This window comes from Prionailurus viverrinus, chromosome B2 (assembly GCF_022837055.1).
Source record: "Prionailurus viverrinus isolate Anna chromosome B2, UM_Priviv_1.0, whole genome shotgun sequence".
In the NCBI taxonomy this organism is placed as follows: domain Eukaryota; kingdom Metazoa; phylum Chordata; class Mammalia; order Carnivora; family Felidae; genus Prionailurus; species Prionailurus viverrinus.
Window position 1 is genome coordinate 23126134 of NC_062565.1, and position 24774 is coordinate 23150907.

Below are 24774 nucleotides of genomic sequence, written 5' to 3' on the forward strand. Positions count from 1 at the left end.
GAATATAAAGGTGGTTTTAGTTTGGTTTGTGCAGACTCATCATGGTGTAGACTCTTGTCTCCAGTGTTAAGAATCTTCTCTTTCTCCTGGTACTGGGAGGACATCTTTCTCGTGGGAAATGTATGCCCTGCTTTTTAGGCAGAAAGAAGGACAGAACCCTTCCTGCATCTGGTATTCTTTCTCAATTGCCTGCCACTCAAAATAACCAAATGCCAAAGTGGCATATTTGGGGGCAGAATGTTCTGACCCCTTTTATTACTGTGATCTAACTGTGGACTGGCATGAGGTGTGTGTGGCAGGGGACTTCTAGGGAGAAGGGGTTGGGGGTCTCTGTTGAAGATCCCTGCTGTGACTAATGGACTTGACATACCCAAAGTCAGCTGATGCCCTTCTTAGGCAGTGTGGCTAGGTGGTTAAAGGAGATAAAAGTAACAGGGCTGTGCCTGGAGTGTAGTCAGTGTGCTGGCCCAGTTAGCTGTTGTGAGAGAAGGGTTTGAGGTTGGTCATGATGCTCTGTAAGTAGCCTTTAATGACTGAGCAGGACTTGCACAGAGTAACTGTTGTCACAGGGTCTGGGACCAGCCCATTCAGTCTCCAGCTCTTGAACCTTAAAGGAGCAGCCTCAGTAGAAGTTTTGTCCAGATCAGCATTTCCCAAAATGTCCTGGATATTATTGGGAGTGGGAAGAGGTATTGTGAATGAATCCAGGTGCCTAACTCTGTCTTCCTATGTTTCCAGATTTCTGTACTGCTTTAATGTGCAGATATTCATTGTAACTCTTTTCAAGGGGGTACTGGTATTTTTCACATAACACATGCTGGGAAATGCTGTCAGATCTGATTTTCACCTGCTGTAGGCTCTTGAAAGCACACCTAGGCAATTGGAAGGTCCTCCTCAAATCTGTCAGATCACCCATTTTCTGGGCCTGCTATGGTTGATCATGTACATGAGAGCTCCTTATTTCTAGGGAACATGTTTTGCAAAAAAAAAAAGTTGCAGTGAGGCAAGCTTGCTGACTGAACCTCAGTGTATTAAACAGAGGCTCAGAGGATGAGACCTCTCTTGTTCTATTCATCCACTGATGCTGGTTCTCTGTAAATATAGTTTATCACACTTGTGTGGCTTTTAATGCAAGGTGGACAGTTTAAAAATTTTAGTAGATAGTTAAAGAACACGGAACTCATTTAAGTTTGTGTGCCCTACATTAAAGTGATTGCTCGATACCCACTGTGAACGTGCCGTTTGTTGATTCTCAGCTAGGCTTATTAGATTGTGGAATTGCAAACAATACTGAGGCCAAATGCCTTCATGCTCTGAGCGTTTATGTATATTGAAAAGTCGGCCTTCGATTTAGGCCAAGTAATAAAAGTTTCATGCAACTCAAAATCAAAGTGTGTTGCAGATTTCTGGTCCCTGAGTTCTCAGTGCTAAAATATATAAGTGGTGGGGAGAAAAGCCCTTCATATTTTACCAGTTAGGCCTCGTTATCTACACAGTTGTGGTCATCCTTCCACAGCAGCAGTTGCTAGGACCTTGGACCTAAGCAGATAGAAGATCAAATTTCAAAAGAAAATGCCCGGTAACATATAGTGAAGGGCTTTATTAGCAAGGTAGTACATTCCTCTCCTGCACTTCTTTACGCTTCTGTAAAGTGTCCTGGCTCCTGTCCATGTGTTGGCATTTAGTTGCCTGTCCTTAGAATATCATGCCTTCTTAACCACGTACTTAACCGTGGACTAACTGTCCAGAAAGTGTCACTACCTTTGCGAATCCTCTATATCCCAAGAGAATTGCCAAGACTTGACCTTGGACAGGAGCTATAGGTAGTGACCAAGACATGGAAGGTTCCGGGGACAGCCTGCGGCCAGGTTCCTTTAGCCACAGCACGCCCTAAAGGAAGAGATGAAGTCTGCCCACAACTAAAGATGCCTGTCACCAGTCCTACAGCAGAATGAGGAGAATTAGGTTTATATAAATCATCAGAATTTATTCTGAGACTACATTTGTGGTTTGACCTACCATGTATTTTAGTTTTCATTGTTGTTTTGGCCGATAAATGCCGTGTCGTTCTAATATTACTTAGTATTAATACGAACAAGTAGTATAATAAAAACAGCTACCAAATTTGGAAATGCAAATGTTTACTCGATTTTCTTCAGTCTTCAAGTTCTTTAAAATAAAATTAAATCCTAACACAAACACCTACTAGATGATTCACAGAGATGTTATGGAAATAAATTATGTAATGCATGGAGATATTTTGACCTACTTGGAAGAAAGCTACAATAACAAGTTATTTGTATTATAGATGGCCAAGCAAACAAACTTTATTTCAAAGCGATACAGTACCTAGACCAAAATAGCCATCGCTTTATTACAGTGCTCGTATTCCATGCCTCCTGCTGCTTATGACATCCCAGGAGACATAGAGGTTAATTGCATTTTTAAATTCATAGAATTTTAGACTAGACAAGACTTTAGAGATGCCTCTTCTCTATGAAAAGCAAAATTAAAGCTCTCCAAAGGGAGAAAGGGCTACTAGATTTTGTCAGTAATTCTAGGGCTATGATTAATGTTTTCATTTGCATAAATTTACATATAACATTCAGAACTCTTTAACTCCAAGTAAGCAAAGTAAAGTTAAGTTAATGGGCTCCCTTGCCCTGGATTCAATCAGGTATTCAGAGATTGCGGGAACTGAGACCCAGCTTGTCCCTTCCTATCCTTTCCAAAGCCAAGATACTCAGGGGAAGCTCACGAGGATTTTGACTGTACTTTGCAGCCATGATTCTAGGCCCTGACACCTTTTTAGTTTATCTCCTGGTTTCTAGTTTTCTTGTGGATGGGTATGGGTACTATATACCTGATATATGTTTATGTCGATTTTTCTTCCGAATAACTCAGCAAATATTCTGCTATTTCCTACATTGTAGGATGGGGGAGGGAGAATCATTCTGTTTTTTGCCTGTGAATTATCCTTAATAATACACTGTGCACAAGCTATGTGACTTATCTGTGTTCCCTCTTGTCTTTCCTTCTTTGCTCATTTATTGTTGCTGGTGACTGATGGCAGGAGGAAAGAATAAAACAAAAGACATTTTATTTGGTGCTTTTTTTTTTAGCAGCACTGATAGGAAATTTTAATGAAGACATTTGAGTTTAATGACCAAGACTTGTCCATTTTTCCTGCTTACCCTCCTCCCCACCAAAAATGGAAAATCCAGAATTAATTAATTGAATATTCTATTGTGGATAATTATTCTCCATAAATTTTAAGTTATCTAAAGGTCATGTCCTTCTTAAAAACTGAGAACAAACTGAGGGTTGATGGGGGGTGGGAGGGAGAGGAGGGTGGGTGATGGGTATTGAAGAAGGCATCTTTTGGGATGAGCACTGGGTGTTGTATGGAAACCAATTTGACAATAAATTTCATATATTAAAAATAATAATAAAATAAAAAATAAAAAACATTCTCTGCCAAAAAAAAAAAAATCATGTCTTACACTGGCTGGTTCACACTATAACTTAAAACAATTTTTTTAATTGTATTCTGAGCCTGACTTTTATTATCCCTTATTACATAATGAAAACTTGAACTTGCTTTTTTGGTATTAGGTCAAGCTCATTTCTGGTAGTTTCAGGGAGAAACAGAGCCAGAAAATCCTATCCCTGCACACGGAGCCTTTATGTCACAGTGATACTTTTAAAAGAAATATGGCCAGTTCCATAAGAAGAGGATTTGTGGATATGAGGACAATGAATACTTGAGTATTATCTTGTTTTTCTCCTAATAAGAGTAGTTGCAGGACCTGTTCATCTTTCAGTCCATGAGTATGTGAGGAATGGACTATGGATCTGAGCCTCAGCTGCCAGCTCTTGGATTTAGTTTGCAGGGGACTGCACTTTCTAAACAGCCATGTCTAAAATGAAATAAAAGAGAAGCCAGGACCTCCCCATTACTTGATCTGCATGCCTTACTGCAGAAAGCCTGGACCACAGTTGTATAGGTGGCCTTTATTTTGATAAATTGGTTTACGTTTTGAAAAATCTTGTTTGCAACAAAATGTCAGTGGCTGTGAGGAAGGATCCAAGTGATAATTACAAGTTCAATTTTGATGAATTATAGGTTAAAGATACCAAATGTTTTTAAGCACCAAAAAGAAACCTAGACAGAACGATTCTAAAGTTTTTCTCTAGGGCCTGAGGAGAACATCTGCTACAGGATGGTGCTGCCTTTCTTTCCTTCTGTTATTTTATTGGGTGTTTTTTTAAAGAGACTATTTAAAAATTTCTCCATAGAGGCACCTGGCTAGCTCAGTCAGTAGAGCATGCGCTCACGGGGCACCTGGGTGGCTCAGCGGGTTAAGCATCAGACTTCGGCTCAGGTCATGATCTCATGGTTCATGAGTTCAAGCCCCACATGGGGCTCTCTGCTGTCAGCACAGAGCCAGCTGGATGCTCTGTCTCCCTCTCTTTCTGCCCCTTCCCCACACGTGTGCGCTCTCTCTCTCTCTCTCTCTCTCTCTCTCAAAAATAAATAAACATTTAAAAAAACAAAGGAGCATGGGGCTCTTGATCTTGGGTTGTGAGTGTAAGTCCCACGTGGGGAGTGGAGATTACATAAATAAGTAAAACTTCAAAAAAAAATTCTCTATGGAGAGTTACCTAAAATCTACAGTTAAATTAATATGTTTTTAAGTGATTTTTTACATATATTTTTACTCATTTGTACATAATTGTCCATTAATTTACCATAATTTCTTGGTTTATTATTGGACATTTAGATTGGGATGAATCCCACAAAGGGGGCTGAGTGGGGTGATAGCCTAAGTTCTAAGAACTGGGGGTTTTCAGAAGTTCATCCCATGGGGGAAGAAATTCCTGGCACCACCTCCTTTAATCCGTGGAAAGTTTTTCTCTTGTGTGCTCTCTGTCTCACCCTTCTGTTAGTCTCATCTGTCAAACCTGCAAGTATGGATTTCCTCAAACGTCTGTCTTTTCCATAACTAGACCTGGACTAACTACACTAGAGAAGAACCACCATGTTTGGCAAATTGATACCAGCATTCTGGATATTTCCAACCTCAGCTGGCCCCTTCACATTGTTTGGCAACTTCTGGAGTCTGTGAATGCTCTCAATTTCTGAAAGGATTCTTTTAAACCCCTCTCCTCAAACTTCCAATCCTCCTCACTCTTTTTTTTCTCATAATTTTGTTTTCTGATGTATACCCCAGAAACTATCACATAAAAGAATAAAATCAGTTGTCTTAACTAATCCCAATGATTTTTTTTCATTTTTAATTTGTTTGACATGTTTTAAAAATACCTTGTTTCCTCCTCTATTTTCTCATGTGATACTGTTTTTCCTTTCTAAAATGTTAACAAACATTGTTAATTTATTAAACTCTGCTTTTACTTTATTACTAATAGGGCTATGTAAGCCATTAATTTTCATCTAAGAATGGTTTTAACTACATTCCAAAAATTCTATGCATAATCTTTGTCATTATTTTAAAAATATTCTTATTATGTCATGAATTTTTTTCTAGGCTCAATTATCATTTATGAGTGTGTTTTCAAGAATTTAGGGTTTTTTCCTCTATACATTTACTAATTTTTGTCCAGTAAGTATATGCTGATGTTGTTCTTGCTAAAGTTACTAATTACATCCTGACTGCTAAATTCATCGGGGCTCTTTTCAGCCTTTGTCTTACCCTTTGTAGGACCTGTGACAGTCTTCTTTACTCTCCACTTGTTAAGTATGTCTTCTTGCTGTCTGTCTTTCCTGCCTCTACTCTGATACCCTGTGCCTGCCTTTAAATATTTACTGTGTCTCCAGGGCCGGCTGCTCTTCCTATCCTACTGCTTTCCTCTCAGCAATCACATCTACCCCCAGTGGTTGTGCCTCACTCTTCTTTATCAGGGATTTTCAAGTTCATTGCCAGCCTGGACCTTCTCACCAGAGATCCAAAACCCAATCTCTTCTCCCACAAATTGAGCCTTCTCTAATGCAGATTCTTCTTTATTGTAGTGTATTACTGATTTTATGTTGTCACTAGGAACTTAATGAGGAAATAATTCTGATTGTAATAATTTAGAAAGCATAAACTCCAATACCCAAAAGCAATTATTGTTAATATGCCATTATATTTTCTTCTAATTTTCTATGGCTACATATTCCAGAATTTAGGTCATTCTGAGTATACAGTTACATCCTTCTTTTAAAAAACGTACTTGTGGCACCTGAGTTGCTCCATCACTTAAGTATCTGACCCTCGGTTTTGGCTTAGGTCATGATCTCACGGTGTCATGGGTTTGAGCCCCTCATTGTGCTGTGTGCTGACAGCGCAGAGCCTGCTTGAGATTCTCTCTCTCTCCCTCTCTCCCTCTCTCCCTCTCTCCCTCTCTCCCTCTCTCCGTGCTCCTCCCCTACTCATGCTGTCTCTGTCTTTCGCAAGATAAATAAACTTAGAAAAAAAATTTAAAAACGTACTCTTAGTGAATGGTGTAAAGTTAAGATTCATATTCAACACCTTCCACCAAAATAAATTCCAGAAAGAGTGAAACAAAAAATTAATCCATAAAAGTTCTCAAGAATACATGGATCAGGGGCGCCTGGGTGGCTCAGTTGGTTGAGCATCTTACTTCATCTCAGGTCATGATCTCATAGTCTGTGGGTTCAAGCCCCGCGTCGGGCTCTGTGCTGACACCTCAGAGCCTGGAGCCTGTTTCAGATTCTGTGTCTCCCTCTCTCTGTCCCTTCCCCACTCATGCTCTCTCTCTCAAAAATGAGTAAACGTTAAAAAAAAAAATAGAAAAAAAAAGAATACATGGATCAGTGTTTTCTTGTGATTTTGCAATAGAGAAGGCTTTTTGAATATATGATAATTAACCCTGAAGCCATAACATAAAAATTGATACACTTGACTACATGAGAATTAAACATCTCCATGACAAAAACACACAAACATCTTAAAGCCAAATGACAAACCAAGAAGAACATTGCAACTCCTTACAATAGATGTCACCAATGAATCAAAAAGAAAAACCATTCAGTTAAGAAAAGGTAAAGGATATAAACAAATATAAATGGCCTTAAACTTGTGAAAAGGTTTCATTCCTCAAAAATTAAAAGGTAAAGGATATAAACAGAAATATAAATGGCCTTAAACTTGTGAAAGTTCCATTCCTCAAAAATAGGTAGAGAATCTTAATAGACATTTTCCGAAGAAGACGTATAGATGCCCAACAGACACATGAAAAGATGCTCAACGTTACTAATTATCAGGGAAATGGCAAATCAAAACCACAATAAAAGACCTCCTCACACCTGTTAGAATGGCTAGTATCAAAAAGAAAACAATAACAAGTGTTGGTGAGGATGTGGAGAAAGAGGGACCATCATGCACTGTTGGTGGAAATGTGAATTGGTGCAACCACTGTGGAAAACAGTATGGAGGTTCCTCAAAAAATTAAAAATAAAACTGCTATATGATCCAGAAAATTTACTTCTGAGAATATATCTGAAAAAATGAAGACGCTAATTCAAAAAGATATGTACCCACCTATGTTCACTGTAGAATTATAATGACCAGGGTATGGAAACAACCTAAGTGTCCATCACTGGATGAATGGATAAAGAAGATGTGCGTATGTACACACATACACACACACACACACACACTGGAATATTAGCTGTAAAAAAGAATAAAATCTTACCATTTGCAGGGCACCTGGGTGCCTCATTCAGCTGAGCATCTCACTTCGGCTCAGGTCATGATCTCACAGTTTGTGAGTTCGATCCCCACATCAGGCTCTGTGTTAACAGCTCAGAGCCTGGAGCCTGCTTCAGATTCTGTGTCTCCCTCTCTCTCTGCCCCTCCCCTGCTCATGCTCTGTCTCTCTCAAAAATAAACATTAAAAAAAATTTTAATTTTAAAAAATTTACCATTTGCAATAACATGGACCAATCTTGAGGAAATTGTACTAAAGGAAATATTATACAAATATCGTGTGATTTCACTTACCTGTGGAATCTAAAATGACATATGAACAAACAAAACCAAAATCATAGATACAGAGAACAGAATGGTGATTGCCAAATAGGAAGTAGGCAAAACGGATGAAGAGGGTGAAGAGACACAAACTTCCAGTCATAAAGAAGTCATGGGGATGTCACATGTGCAGCATGCTGACTACAGTCCATAATATTCTAGAGCACACTTGAAAGTTGCCAAGAGAGTAGGTCCTTAAGTTCACTTTGTATGGTGACAGATGTTCACTAGACTTACTGTGGTGATCGTTTCACTGTGTATACAGATATCAAATTATGTTTTTCACCTGAAACCAATACAATGTTATGTGTTAATTATATCTCAACAAAAAAATGTAATAAAATGAGATACTGTTTTCACCAGTTAGATTAGCAAAGATCAGAAACTTCAATGACGCATTGTTTTGGCAAAGGTGTTGGGAAATAGTCATACCTCTACATTGCTGCTGGAACCTGTATGCAGAATTTGGACAATATTTTATCAAAGCTGTAAATTCACATGCTTCACCCTACAAATTCCATTTCTTGGAATTGATCCCACAGACACACACATACATGATGCTACTGTAAACAAGGATATTGATTAATTACAACATTGTTTGTAATAGCAAGATTTCAAACAACCTGGCTAAGTGAATCCTAATTCATCCATACAGTGGAATAGGACACAACTGTTTATGACTTGAGTCAACTCCATTTATATTGATATGAAATGCTCCCTGATACATTTTAACTAAAGTTTTTAAGTTACACAGTATGTTAAGTACAGAGGTTTTAACATGAATCTACTATCTCTCGGAGGCTAGTAAGAAACAGCTGTGAATTGCATCCAGAGAGAACTGGGAGGGAAACTGATCTTCTTTCTGACGTTTTTTAAAAGCTATGACTTTTGCACCTGTGACTTCAAGGTTGTTGTTTTTTTTTTAATGTTTATTTTGAGAGAGATAGAGAGTGAGCAGGGGAGGGGCTGAGAGAGAAAGAGACAGAGACAGAGAATCCCAAGCAGGCTCTGCTACTGTCAGCGAGGAGCCCAACATGGGGTTTGAATACACGAACCATGAGTTGTGACCTGAGTTATGACCTGAGCTGTTTTATAAGCTGCATAATTTTGAGGTGTCTGGGTGGCCCATTTGGTTGAGCATCCAGCTCTTGATTTCCGCTCAGGTCATGATCCCAGGGTTGTGGGATCAAGTCCCATGTCAGGCTCCATGCTGAGCATGGAACCTGCTTAAGATTCTCTCTCTCTCTCTCTCTCTCTCTCTCTCTCTCTCTCTCTCTCTCTCTCCTGCTCTCAAATAAAAATTTTTAAAAAGTTTTAAAAGCTGCATAATTTCATAGTGTATGTACTCCTTTCTCCATTATTGAATGTTTAGGGTTTTTATTTTTAATGCTTACAAATAGTTCTATAATGAACATCGTTCAGTATGCATCTTTGTGCATGTTTCAGGTTATTTCTGCAGAATTGCCAAAAGAATTCCTGGATAAACAATTATGAACATTCTTACACATTATTATGCTATTTTCCCCCAGAGGAAGTGCAGTTCCTACACCTACCAGCAGGATGCAAAGGCCCTTTGTTTTTTATTTATAAAAAATAAAACTGCTGATGTGATAGCAGAAAATCCCACCTTGTTTAAATTTGCATTTCTCTGATTATGACTGAGGTGGAACATTCATGTATCTCTGTCCATTTATCTCTCTAAATTTAGTCACTCTTTGTGCTCTCTTGTGAATTATTGTTTCTGGCCTCTTATTTATTTACTGTGGTCCTAATGTCTTTCCACTCGATTTATATGTGCTATTTATGTGCTAAGGATATTAATCTTTTGTCATATTTGTTTCTAACTGGGTTAGCTCTTTAAGGATGAGTAGGAGTTAGCCAAGAAATCAGGCTGGAGGAGGACACTCCTTGTACAGAGAAATGCCAGGCTAGGGTTGGTGGTCCATGCTGGAAATGGTGCTTGATGGAATGTGAGAGATGAGCAGGGCTATACTGTCCCTGCGTTTGACCCTTATACTGAAGATCATGAAATGCCATTAGGGGATTTTTAACAGGGAAGTATATAGTAGGTTTTGTTTACAGCTGCCCAAAAACTAAGAAGATTTGGTCTCCAAAGTAGGTTTTCTAATAGTAACTTCACCTCCTCTCTCCACAACCCTTCTTATTGGTCGCTGTCCTCCTTTTGAGAACAACTAATCTCAATTATTTCACATATTCTTTCTGCTTGTATCAATAGCTCTTTTCCTCATAATGCTCTCAGCTCCTTGTCTTTTCATAAGACATGCTTGGCACTTGAACTATTTGTAGGACCACCTGAAGCAGCATTGAGACATCAGATGATCTTTTTAAGCTTTGTGATGCCAGAGACAATTTTTTTAATGCCTTTTCCAATGAATAACACCTTGGCTTATACCAAGTGCTTATCACAATTTAGGTGGAGTTTATCAACCTCTGGAAGAGGCATGGCCTGGAGTTGAAAATCACAGACTGTAGTCAACTGGGTTCAGAACCCAAGTCTGCCACTTACTGGACATGTCATCGTGGCCTAAATGTTCTGAATCTCTCTGAGCCGTGCTTTGTGAAGATTACATGAGATCATGTGTGTCTAGTACTTAGCATAGTGCCCTATGCATGGTACTTGGTGCCATCAATCACAGATAATATTTTGTTCTCCCTTTGGGCCCTCAAAACAACAAATGACTGTGGAAACAGCCTTTTTCTTTGTGGTTTTGAAAACAGAAATCTGAGGATATACTTACCTATGTTCCATTCTCCTACTATAAAACTACTATAAAAACTATAAAGTTTTTTCTTTATCCTTCTTTTGTTTTTGAGAGAGAGAGACCATATGCATGCACCAGCAAGCTAGCAGAGGGGCAGAGAGAGAGAGAGGGAGAGAGAGAGAGAGAGGGAGAGAGAGCCCAAGTAGGCTCCACACCCAGTGCAGACCCCAACACAGGGCTCAATCCCATGACCATGAGGTCATGACCTGAGCTGAAATCAAGAGTCTGACATTCAACCAACTGAGCCCTGCCACGCCCCTCTTTATCCTTTCTTAAACTATTTTTTCTCTGACCTTGGAGTTCACGGTTTTATAAGTAAACATCTTAGCATTGTACTCTGGTTGTTAAATCTCAATGAGTCTCCTCAATTTTTCATAATCACTCCTTGCACATTTTCTTCCATTATAACTTTAATTATCTAACCAGTTCAGTTTGTTCACGCTTATTATTCATAGGTTAATACCTTTGCCCTGTTCCAAAGCTTAATTTTTTCATACGTATTTCTCATTTTTCATAATTTTTCTACTTCAGATTTGATTTTCCAGTTTGTCCTCCACCCTGGTTTCTATAATACAGCGTTAATTTCTACTTCACCCATGTATATAATCATCCTCTAATATTGCAGTCTTTTGTTGGTGGTATTTTTTTGCTTTTGTTTCTCTTAAAATTGGGCACATGTGATATAACTCCTATACTATTTATCTTTTCAATTTTCTTTAAAGTCAACCTAGTGAGAAATAATTTACCTACAATAAAATGCATCTATTTTAAGTGTACAATTTCAATGTTTTGACAAATGGATGGTCTTATGAAAACAGCACCCCAATCAAGATAAGAACTATTCCATTGCCCCCCAAAACTCTCCTTAGCCCTCTGTGTTCACTTTCCAAGAATTCCAGTTCCTCTTTCATCTCATTCTAATAGATTTCCTATATAGTGTCTGACTCCAAAACCATGTTGATCTCCCCTGTAGCCCCAGCACCTCATAGAGCACTTACGTAATAGGCGTTCAGTACATAATTTCTTCAGTGAACTCTCAGTGCAGATTTTGTAACCACTGCCTCTCATCTTTATGCTGCAAACCCTCTCATTCTGTTTCCTTTTCAGTTTCCTATTCTTTGCTATGTTTTCCTTATTGATTATTGGTCTTTTTCCCAAAGACCTTTAGAAGGGCAGAGAGAGAGAGAGAATCCCAAGCAGGCTATGCCCTGTCAGCAAAGAACCTGAGATGAGGCTCGAACTCATGAACTGTGTGATCATGACCTGAGCCAAAAAAAAAAAAGCCAGATGCTTTACCAACTGAGCCACCTAGCACCCCACAAGATCTTTGTAATGTTGCCTATGATGTTTTGAGAAGTTTATTTATTCTCTAAATATTTATTGAGTACAATTTCTGAGCCAAGCACTTTAGATCCAGTGGTAAACAAAAAAAGACAAAACACCCTATTGTGCGGGACTTATATTCTAGTAGGAACTTGGACTCCTAAGAAGGAAGCTTTTTGATCTGTCCCTCACCCTGTTATCCACCCTGAGTACTTATGACCTTCAAATGACCCTTGAGCTTTCTCTCTGTTGGTGGTAGTATCCATTTTATTGATCAACACATGTGCTATAGTTATCCCAAGTCTACTGCATTAGTGTGAGAGATAAGAGCCTGAACTAAGATGAGGTCTGAGGGTTTGGAGAAGTGGAAGGTGATTCAGAAGAGATGTAAAAGGTGTGTTTGCTTGAATATAAGGAATTAAGGAAAAGGAGGGAATTTAGGATGAATCTCCAAATATCTGGCTGAGGTAGTTAGCTATATAAAGATGCACCTACCTACAAAGGAAATACTGGCCACTGGGGTCAGGAAAGAAAGAGGGAGGTGACTTCAGTATTGAAAGTGCTCAGTGGAAAAAGCTGTAGTGGGTATAGTGGGTATCTTTTGATGGTAAATCCAAAGGCAATTGGTTTATGTGGATTTGGGACTCAGAAAGGAGGCATGGGTGAGCAAAAGACCTGGTAGCCAATGGTATGAATGTGATCATGAGACCTTAGGCAACACATTCAATTATTGGAGGAGATTTTATCATAATAAAAGAGGTCCAGGGCCACCTGTGTGGCTCATTTGATTAAGCATCTCTTGATTTTGGCTCAGGTCATGATCTCAGGGTCATGAGATTGAGACCCACATTGGGCTCCGCACTGAGCATGGAGCCTGCTTGGGATTCTGTCTCTCTCCCTTTTCTCCCTCCTCTCCCTCTGCCCCTCTCCCCCGACCCTCACTGCCCCTCTCTCTCTCAAATAAACATTTAAAAATAAATAAATAGCATTTTAAAAAAGAAAAAGAGGTCCAATACATGCCCTAGAGAATGTAACATAGAAGAGGCAGCCGAATAAGATGAGCTCACAGGGGCGCCTGGGTGGCACAGTCGGTTAAGCGTCCGACTTCAGCCAGGTCACGATCTCGCAGTCCGTGAGTTCGAGCCCCGCGTCAGGCTCTGGGCTGATGGCTCAGAGCCTGGAGCCTGTTTCCGATTCTGTGTCTCCCTCTCTCTCTGCCCCTCCTCCATTCATGCTCTGTCTTTCTCTGTCCCAAAAATAAATAAACGTTGAAAAAAAAAATTTAAAAAAAAAAAAAAAAAGATGAGCTCACAAAGGAGCCTCAGAAGAAATAACTAGTAGATCTAGAGAGCAAGACAAGAAGCCAACCAGCTGTGGAACTTTCCATCAGTAAAGCAAATGTAGATAACTCAGTAAAAGATTGCAAACGCTGTCATCTATCTCATTATAAAAATCATCGACTTTAAACGATTTTATTTTTGTTAAAAATTATGATCATTTTGTAAGTCACCTAAAACTGGAGGCCTATGTGTACACTGAGTGCCATTTAGATATTAAGTCTTGATGAATCTTGAGACTTCATATCAAGAAGTCAGCAGATAATAGTGTCATGGAGGCATACAACATGCCTCTGTTAGGTAGCTTAACACTAGGTACCTTAACGTAGGTACCTAATGTTAACATTAGGTAACTTGGCCTCAAAACTGTGTCAGGGGTGAACCAATGACCCATAAGCAGCAGTAGGATCCAAGAACACACTGGCACTTTCCTCTCAGTCCCATGGAATCTGGAGGCATGGCAAAATTTAAGCAGCTTTCTCCTAATGACTGTAAAGGAAGATCTTCAGGGGCAAGGCATATTTGAGTTAAGGCCAGTTGATGGAGGACATGTCCCTCCAAGCAGTTGAAGGAGTTTGCCCCAGAGAGGCTACAAGAAGGGTCAAGTTGTTTTGTTACTGGGATACTTGACTTGGGGTTGGGGAAAGAAGGAAAAAGCAGCTGATGTTTTTACAGGATGGATAAGCAGAGAAACCAGCATGGGGGGCTTGGCGGGGGTGGGTTATGAAAGATGGTGCAAATGAGGGATATTCTATCAGCTTATTTCCCAATCACACATTTTGGATGCTACAGTGTGAGCCTCCAGGTGCCATGATTATTATGGCCTGCATTTAGCTGACAGTGGTTCTGGAAGGGGAGAAAGTAAACCAAAACCTTGGGAACTGCATACAGAACTTTCATTACTGCCGGCTGTTTATTTTGTGACTGGGAAATTACAATGCATGGAAGACCCTCACAAAGGAGTTTGATCCTTGCGATGGAGAGCTTGAAGGGCTGCTGGGAAACCAAAGAGCAAAGGCTGGGGTAGAAAAGGAAAGCCAAATGGAAATCTCCTTCACAAAGAAGCCCTAAGGAACTCTGCCAAGCTTCAGGAGGGTAGAGGTAGAGTGGTGACTATATGAGCAGCAAAGCCTTACTGTTTCCGCGGATGTGGTCTGCCTTCTCATGGTTGATAGCTCTTGCTGTTCTGTTGCCTTTTATGTGTTAATTTTTCATGCCTTATTTCAAACAGCATCTGACTCCCATTAGGATGATCCTAAGGCAAGGCATTGTGTAACAGCTGGCTGCCATTTTCACAGCAGCGTCTGCACATCTTTCTTTGAAATGCTCTTGCTCAGTGATGTGATTGAGAGGCCAATAGCCAGAACGTGTTCAAGGATAAATGGTTTACCTTAATAGTGGTAGAAAAAAATGCAAAGGATAAAAACCAGGCAGGGACAGAAATGAAATAATTGATGGTTGGTTAGCCCTCTCCTATGAAATTTGAAGATTCAGGCAGATTTGTGATTACCTTCAAAAAGTTGTGATCATTGGAAATAATTCATAAAACTGAAAAATTGCTCATGAAGTAATAGTCATGTTACTTGCATGGTTCCAAGCCTGTGCAATGTCTTCTGTTAGGGCAGAGAAGACAGTGGAGGAAGAGGAAGAACAGGAAAGAAGAGGGAACCATGTATATGGTAAAGGTGCATTCAGATTTTGAACAACTTTTGATTGCTTTAGACACATTTAATTCAAACTCTAGAACTTTATTCTATTAAGTGTGGACTCTGGGGATTTGGGGAGACAACAAGAATGCACAGCAGAATATGTAGAAGACCAGATCATGAACCCAGTTGATACAATTGTAGAGTGCCATAAGTTATTTTCTGATTTCTTTAAACTTAAGAAGAACTTCAGACTTTCCATTCCAGGCCATACTCCTTTTTTGCTAGCTATTCTGGGCTAGTCACTAGCTTTTAGAAAAATGAATTTAGTAATGACTACTCTTGCCCATTGCATTTTTTCCAAAAAGCCCATGAAGCATCCTGAGTGAAGAATTAAAACAATGGATGACTCCCTGGGGTAAATTCCTGTTCTAAAACCAGTTCTGCATATAGAACAGAATATTAGAATTAAATTGTGGTGTCTACTCGGGTCCCATCACCACAACAAGGAAACTGTTTTGAAGAGTGTATGGGTGTGAGGATGATCAGTGATGTTGTGTTGTGTTAATAACCATCATGCTGTGCAAGACAGTGCGCAAGAAATTGCTTTTAGCTTACCTCCGTACTATCTAAAATTTTGTTAGATTAGTAGCTACACAGGAGGAGAATATCTAACATAGTCTATTAGTAAAAATCCTTTCCTGTGCCTTTGCAAGTGAAGGAGACCTTCATTACGTAGTGTCTGCTAGTTCAGGGATTCCATTTCCATTGTTGCCCCAAGATGGATCCTGAGCACCCAGGAGGGTCTCTGCAAATATTCCAGCTGGTCTGCAAAGGGCTCAGATGAAAGTCTCCCCAGTGGCTTACCTCCTAAAAATGTAAGTTCCTAAACTGTCTGCTTTTTGCCTTTACAATTCTTTTTTTTTTTTTTAAGTTTATTTATTTTGAGGGGAGGAAGGGCAGAGACAGAGGGAGAGAGAGAATACCTAGCAGGCTCTGCACTGTCAGCTCAAAGCCCAACGCAGGGCTTGATATCACAATCCTAGGATCATGACCTGAGCCAAAATCAAGAGTCAGATGCTCAATCAACTGAGCCATCCAGGTGCCCCTTGCCTTTACGATTCTTAACGTTACAAGATTTCATTTTACTTTTGTTTTTAAAACCTGATATTTGCATTCTTAATTTAAAATGTCTTTTTATTTTAGAAAAGTTGATCTAAAACCAAATTAGTCTTCTCTAAAACAAGTTTTCCCAGTAAATTATATCCATCTCCCAAAGCACTAAGAAATATTTCCCTTCTCTCATTTCTTTGCCTCTATGTGCAGATGTTACTAATAGTTTCACATGGATTCTTCAGCTGGTGTTTAAAGTTAAAAGCAAAGCCATCTGATACCATTAAAAGGCTAGAGAAAATGGTATCTGATGTGCCTGACTTGGACTCTTTCTCCTTAGTCTCTTGTCTTCAGGCTGTTGTAGATGAGACAGACATGGGTTAAGGCCGTTACTATCTGCATGTGGGGTACATCAGGTTAAGGACTCTTGATTATCCAGACCATTCTGCCTTCTGTACACACAGCTTGGTATGACTCTGAGGATGCAGGATGAAAGTGAGCTTGTGACGTGAGGAGAGCAGAAGATTAATGCATTAAGGTATTAAGAAGAATTTTCGGGGTGCCTGGGTGGCTCAGTCAGTTAACCATCCAACTCTTCATTTCAGCTCAGGTCATGATCCCAAGGTCGTAGGATCGATCCCCCACATCAGTCTCCATCATGACACTGGGGAGCCCACTTGGGATTTTCTCTCTCTCTCTCCCTCTCTCTCTGTCCCTCCCCCTGCACTAAATAAATAAATAAATAAACTTTAAAAAAAAAAAGAGCTTTCAGTTTTTGGTTCTTCCTATGTACCCATCTCTGTGCCAAATTCCAGACATAAATTATTTAAGCTGAATCCTCCCAGCAGCCCTGAGAAATAGGTGGTACTATGCCCATTTGACAGATGAGGAAACACAGGCTTATGTTAAGCTTGTGTGATTTGAAAGCCGTGCTTTTGAACTGCCGTCCTGTGCTGCATGTAATTTATATTGAAGGGGAGAGGGTGTTTGTGTGTGCATGTATATGCATATCTATGCACTTTAAAGATGGAGGAAAGCATTTTGGTGTCCTCTCCACCCTCAACTGTGGTAGGGTCCCAATGTGGATCCTTATATGTTATGTTCCATGAAAGGAACAAACAGCTAAAACAGGGGAAAAGATTAGAAAGCTGACCCAACCAAGCTAAGCATAGGTCCTAACTGTCTCGGTGCATGAATGTGTAGTGCATCATTTCACCTCTTTTAATTCTTGCTTTGTCTCTGTGCATTAAAGTTTCAATTATCCACGTTAACAGAGAGAATGCAGACATGAATAACTAAAGACCCGGTAATCTAAGGAGCAGTTCCGTAGCAGTTTGCCATTTATATGTGATTTGTTTGCGCTAGATTTATTTCCCTAATCTGTTTGCTTAGTCATCCCAGAATAGTAATAGATGGGTCTGTCCCAAGAGCAAAGATATAAGTGGATTATCCACAGGGGAATACAGACAGTTAATTCATCAGGAAGAGCTTTTGATTTTATTTGAAAGCATAGCTTCAGACCGCTGACACCTTTTCTTTTTTTTTTTCCCCTGAATTCATTTAGAACTTATGCTGTCAGGAGGATAAGAGATGCCTTCAGAGAAAATAAGAATGTAAAGGATCCTGTAGAAATTCAAACCTTAGTGAATAAAGCCAAAAGAGACCTTGAGATAATTCGTCGACAGGTAAGATGGTTCAATGATGTCCTGTCTTTCATTAAGCACTGTAAGCTTTGACATCTCCTTCCTAATTGGACATCACTGCTTTCGGTGTTTATGATTTATACCACAGGGCCATGAAACTCTGTTCTTTTTACTCATATAGACACAGAAAGATGACCTATCACATTACTGAACTCAAGAAGAACCTAAAGGAAAATATCAGCTTTCCAGAATTTCCAGGGGACGCATCCTTCTGGGAAGCTGCGTTCTCATAGTTCACTCAAGGTTGATCCTTTAAACATGGGAAACGTTTTAAAAATTTTGTCTCTTTGTAAGATATATTTACACATTTATGCGTTGACATATGTCAAAGAACATAAATATATTCTGCTTTTCCTTGTATTTTAAAATCGTAATTCAAGGTGATGTTGCCCTTTTCTTGAAGACACCATCCTGGTGAGTCGTTGCCACATGGAAGGTGTATCTGCAGGTGCAAATGGTGTAAAGCACAGCTGCTTAGCTAGTGAGCCCATAACAGACCCTGGAAGGTGTTTTTGTCTTCATCGTGTAGAGGTGCCAGGGATCACACTGATTTGTGCTTGCTTTTCTCCTTCTCATGAGGTGGAGTGGGGCATCTGTAGCAGCATGGTCTCCTGGGTAGTGTCATTTGTCCCTCTTTCTGCAAAATTAATTAAAGAGCCAAAGGCCAAGCAGCCTGCTATCAGTTGGTTTTCTCACTCTCTAAAAAAATCATCCTTTTCACTATTTTTCTTTGATTTAACAATAATCACACCATAAGCTCCATTTCTGCTTCTGTTCATCTGTCTTACTTGCAGTAAATTTGTTTATAAAGTAAGGAAGGGAAACCCCTTATCATTTCCCTAGGTTCTGCATAGTGTTATGGAAAGGGCTTGTTTTGTTTTATTTTGTTTTGTTTATTTAAATCCAAGTTAGTTAACATGTAGTGTAATAATGATTTCAGAAGTAGAATTTAGTGATTCATCACTAACATGTAACACCCAGTGCTCATCCCAACAAGTGCCCTCCTTCATGCCCATTGCCCATTTAGCCCATCCCCCACTCAGCACCCCACCAGCAACCCTCTGTTTTCTGTATTTAAGAGTCTCTGGTGGTTTGTCTCCCCCTCTCTTTTTATCTTACTTTTCCTTCCCCTCCCCCGTGTTCATCTGTTTTGTTTCTTAAATTCCACATATGAGTGAAATGATATTTGTCTTTCTCTGACTAATTTTGCGTAGCATAATACCCTCCAGTTCCATCCACATTGTTGGAAATGGCAAGATTTCATTCTATTTCATTGCCGAGTAATATTCCAGTGTGTGTGTGTGTGTGTGTGTGTGTGTGTGTGTGTACGTGTACCACATTTTCTTTATCCATTCATTAGTCCATGGAGATTTGGGCTCTTTCCATAATGGTGGCTGTTGTCAATAGTGTTGCTATAAACACTGGGGTGCATGTGCCCCTTCAAATCAGTATTTTTGTATCCTTTGGATAAATACCTAGTAGTGCAATTGCTGGGTTATAGGGTAGTCCTGTTTTTAATTTTTTGAGGAACCTCTATTCTGTTGGAAAGGACTTGTTTAGCATCATCAGGAGATACCAGCTTGGCTGACAGCATGTCATATCACAATATATGACATACATATACACATCCCTAACCCTTCTTCATGCTTGACTCTAAACAGAATTCAAAAAAGAAAAAAAAGAAGACGCTATAGTATGCACTGTAGTTTTCTTTTTATATCACATTTGAAAGTCTTGCAATCTGATGAAACAAACAGTCCCTTCTAGAATAACCTTTCAGATTCTGATAACCCTTCTTGAGTTCTACAGTTATCTAGCAACAGAATAACTTGGGCACATCTGGACAAGCCTAGGAAATGATCTTTAAGGAAGGGCATGAAAAGATAATAGGAGTCAGAAAAAGAAACTGATCTGCACATTTGCATGCACTCTGATAGTGGCAGGTAAAAGAGTTGTCATTTTGAAAACTCTAGGACAATGGCATTTCCTAGACATCAGTGGCTGAATTTTATGGGATCCTTTAGCACTGGAACTTGGAAAAGCAAGCAGCCTGAGTCCTTATTTCACATAAACTCAGAGAGATTCAATTCTTTGGCACTTTCTTATGTGGAAGTTGGCAAGCGTCTCCCAAACAGGCTGGCTTCATCTTTCTGTGTAAAGTTGCACAGAGTAGAAACTGCTTAGAAAAGGTGCCTGTAAGTACTCTGTGCCACTATTTCTTCTGTTATGTAATTGTCTGTGTCTTCTCCTGTTTTGAAATGCTAAAACCACCTTTCAAGAACAGAAAGACTAGACTAGCTCTCATCACACATCCCCAGTAAATCCATGCTCAAAACAGACTCCAACTCTGCAGTCATGGGACATGTGCTGGGGCCAGGGCGCCCTCCCTAAGACAGCCTGGCAAGTGCACCTTCCTTGACCTTGGGGGACTTGTGCTGCCTAAAATTTTGTTATCCCTGAAGACTCTGCTCATGCTCAGAATGGTTCTGACAAATGAAAGCATTCCTATTCCATTAGAGAACTCATTAGCCATTTATAAGTCAACAACGTTTCTGTTCACTTCCCTGTCTTGTCAAGAGTATTCCTGAATCCAGGAATTTACCATGGTTAGCTTATGAGATGTTAATGTTACTGACTCCTCTAGCTACCTCGCTGAAAGCTGATATGAGTTGACCTTGGCCTAAAGGCCCAAAATAAAGCAGTGTCTGTATTTTCTTCACACCAGCTGCTATAATAGCCGTCTAGCTTGCCTCCCTGATTTCCCTCGCCTGAATGATCTATTCTCCACACACTGCCAGAGTGATCTTTTTTTAAAAGGAAAATTAGAGCAGGTTATACCCCTGCTCAAAACCCTCCAGAGGCTTCATAGCACCATGGCAATAAAATCTGAAGTGCTTAAGAAGTCCTCAAAGGCCCTCCATTGCCTACGTCTCCCTCACACTATTTCAGATACCATCTTGATGTCCCCAAAACACCCCCGGCTTGTTCCCTTTGCAGAGGCTTTGTACCTTCTGCCTGGAATACTCTCTCCCCAGACCTTCCCACTGCTCGATTCCCCTTTTCACTCAGATTTTTACTCCAATTTCACCTTCTCACAGAAGCCTGTCCTGACCACACTGTCTAAAATAACCTTCCTTCTGTCATTCTGTCCCTTATCCTGCTTTCATTTTCCTTATGGCATCTATCAGTCCTGAAAATAACATTCCTTATTGCCTTGTCTGTTTTCTCCTCTTCTGTGAGGGTAGGGATCTCCCCTGTCATGGTCACCAATGCCTAATTGCAAGAACACAGGCTCTGGGTCCAGCCTGCCTGTGTTCAAGTCCTGACTCAGGCTACTAACTATGTGATCTTGAACCACATATTTAACCTCTTGGTGCCTAATGTAAAATTCAGATGAGAACAGGCTCAACTTCATGGGTATGGTGAGCATCAAATAATATATGTGAAGCCCTTGGGAACATACTGGCACATAGATTGTACTTTGTTATCGGGAGTATCTAGAAAAACTCTTAATAATCCTCTGTGGAGGGTGCCTGGGTGGCTCAGTCAGTTAAGCATCCAACTCTTGATTTCAACTCAGGTCATGGTTTCACGGTTCATGGGCTCGAGCCCGGCACTGTCAGTGCAGAGCCTGCTTGGGATCCTCTCTCTCTCTGTCTCTCTCTCTCTCTCTCTCTCTCTCTCTCTCTCTCTGTCTCTCTCTCTATCCTTCTCCTGTTCGTATACTCTCAAAATAAATAAATAAACTTTTAAAAAATAAAATAAAAAAATAATCTTATGTGGACTAAAGGAATATGTGAAGAGTTTGGCCCCTGGGATCACACATCTCAGCCAAGGGGTCTATGCCACCAAAATCATGGTGTCTTGCTGGCTACCCAGAACCTTTCTTCAAAGAGAATGAACCATAAAGGGAAGGTGGAAACCTAATGAGGCCCTTAACCTCTAATCTAATGAGACATAACTGATACGAGTGGTAATATGCTTCTATCAGGTCCCTCTTCCATTTGCATCCTTGGACCCAAAGACCATCCACCAGGATGCATATCCATCTAAGCATCATTTTTCCATGGATAAGAAAGCCCCTGGCCACCTTCCCAGCTGCTACATACACACATCCTTAAAGGCAGTGCTCAAAGCGGAACCCTCCATCCAACTTCTCTCCTCTCTCGACACTGTTTACCTCTTCCTGCTTTCCAGTCAGTCTTTACAGTGGATCTTGCTTTCTGCCAATGCTTCTTCATCCCCTCCAGTCAGCTGTGATGCTAACAGTACAGCTGTACACATGATACGATTGTGAAGTTTTAAAGAAGTCTCTGAGCAAAGATTTTCTTCTGGCTTTTTTGGGTAGAGAACCAAGGTGCAGGCTGGATGCCTTAGAGCTTAGAGCAGACTCAGAAGTTGAAGGACATGAACTCCTAAGTCAGTAGAAACTGAAGGATAAAGATTAAGTCATTCCCCAGTTTTGTTCCCAGATATTTAAGGACATCAACCCAGCTTAGCATCTCCTCAGAGGTCTTTCTTCTTTCGTATCCTTAACGCTCAGAGATCCCGTCTCATTGTGGCAACCCTGGAGGGTGCTAGTTGGCATCAGTATTTCTCATTAGTCCTGCACACCACTCCTGAGGATTACTCTCATTTCAAGAAGTGGCATGGCAGATTGTTTTTCCTCCATTATGACCAAGTCAGACTCCTTTTGCTCCCTCTCCATAATTATGGCCCACTGAATAGAAACCTGACATACACTTGTTCTTTCTTTGACATTCTTGGACCAACTGTCCCCTGAAAATTATAATCTAGTCTATCAGTCCCCAATCTCTTTCCAGAGACAAGCATCATCTCATATCCCATAACTAGTAGAGGCATCCATTTACCTTTCTTAAATTTCCATTATTTCCATATAAAATGGTCCTGTAAAGACAGATTGATCCTGGCAGCTTGTATGAGTATTTCCTCTCTGCTGAAAGCAGGTTCTGGACTAGCCCCCACTAATGCTAGCTTCCCTGTCTGCTTCCCAAGCAGGATCAAAAAGTTGGAAAGGCCTTCTGTGTATGTGCCAGATGGTGCCAAAAAGGATGCCCAAAAGATGGACTATATATGTGTAGGGTTGGGCAAAAAGGTCTCACACAATCTGGACAGCAAAGAAGTACCTAAGGACTTTCTACCTCAGAGGTTACAAAAGGCCCCTTAGATGTTACATATCAGAAATAAGAACAAGAAGGTCATCTTGGTTCTTTTTTTCCATTTTGCTGTTCTGATGGTATTCCTTTTGATAAGGCACTGATTAGAATTAGCCCTCAGTTAATCATTCCCACTCATTATAGTTTGTCATGCCCCTTTGGATTTTGAACAACCAGAGCCTTATTTTCTATCACTGCTTCCATGCTCTACACCTTTGCTACTTGAGGTCACCCCTCTCCAGACCCGCAGCATTGCTACCACCAAGGGGCCTTCTTCCCCTGTGTAGTTCATAGAGATTTGTGGTCGTCATAGTGAAAGTATTTTCCAAACATTCTGAAATAGAGTTATCACCTTTGTTATATACCCAGCTAAATAGCCACATGTCTGTGAGAGGAGACATGGAAGAAACAGCCGAGGGTGGGAAACTATAACTACAGCAAGGAGGCCAGACCAATCTTTGTATAAGTTGACAAAATTTCCTTGGATATGCAAATTAAGGTTGTGACTTTAGGAATTCTTAGCTACAGCCTAAATGTATAGCAACTTTTTCTTGAAACCAGCTATGCAACATTCTCACTATTCATCAGAGTGCATCCCATGATGCATACCATGAAGACCAGGCTCTAGGTTCTCGGGTAGCAACACACCTACATAACAGAAGGGGTGTGTATGTGTGTGTGTGTGTTTGTGAGCATGCGTTTGTGATTGACTCTTTTCTTACACAGTTAACCAAGTAAAACCACAATCTCTAGGAAAGGAACAACTATTTCCTATTGAGAGGTTACCAACCACCACCTTAACTAGGCTAGCAGATTTAGCACTAAATTTACATCCAAATGTTTGGTTCCCCTACCAGGGATGGTTGTACATGCACTGATAAGGAATGCATCCCACAAAAGGAGGTTCAAGTGTAACTTCAGCATTTCAATGAAGTATTTGTTGCTGTGGTAGTAATTTTACGTGCTGGGTGACAACAAGGTTCTGGAGTCATACCAGCTTTGCCAGCAGCTTTTCAGTGACAACAATTTTTTTTTCTAATACTTTCCTGAAGGAAGGATTTTTTTTTTTTTTTTTCATTTTAGAGATTGCTTAAGCAGGAGAGAGGGGCAGAGGGAGAGAAAGAGATAGAAAGAATCTATGCTGAGTGTGGAGCTCTCCCTCTCCCAGTTCAGGGCTCAATCCCATGACCCCAAGATCATGACCTGAGCTAAAATTGAATTCTATGTTCATCCAACTGAGCCACCCCAACGCCCCAGTGATAACAATTTTATACCACATTAGTCATTCTTAAGCCAGTGACGGCTTTGTGGGAGGGGCTTGGTTTGCTTTGGTTTGGTTTTTGACAAACAACTTTTTTACATATATTTTTCCTTCACATCCAGTTAAACAAAGTTGCTTTCAGTTTAGAAACATTGATTATGTCTTTTTTTCATTAGAAAAAAGTCTTTACCTGAATATTTATATAACTTCATTGCTGTTTTCACAACAAAAAAGTTTTAAACTGATTCATAGAATCCATCCAGTAACTTATGAAATTGAAATCCATTTCTCAAGAAGATGAGATGGCTGAATGTATTTGATGCTTAGAGTACAGCATGAATAAGAAAAAATCCTTCATTCATCTGTGTTCATCTCTC

General features: G+C 40.1%; 1 protein-coding gene and 1 long non-coding RNA gene across 6 annotated transcripts in view; one reads left to right on the plus strand and one right to left on the minus strand.

Annotated features, from left to right (window-relative positions):
* The window catches only part of LYRM4 (LYR motif containing 4), a 172845-nt gene that overhangs the window by 28508 nt on the left and 119563 nt on the right, over nucleotides 1-24774 (plus strand). For 4 of the 5 annotated variants that reach the window (XM_047860726.1, XM_047860725.1, XM_047860730.1 and 1 more), the window contains one exon: nucleotides 17821-17941. In XM_047860726.1, coding sequence (XP_047716682.1) covers nucleotides 17821-17941 — 121 coding nt within the window. Of the gene's footprint in view, nucleotides 1-15866; nucleotides 16022-17820; nucleotides 17942-24774 lie in introns of those variants that run through there. The other variant, XM_047860728.1, reaches the window with a different exon arrangement.
* On the minus strand, nucleotides 17948-23412 carry LOC125166726 (uncharacterized). The gene is made up of 3 exons (XR_007152516.1): nucleotides 22831-23412; nucleotides 22140-22389; nucleotides 17948-18596 (listed from the first exon to the last, which is right to left on the minus strand). It is a non-coding gene; the product is annotated as an uncharacterized LOC125166726 (long non-coding RNA).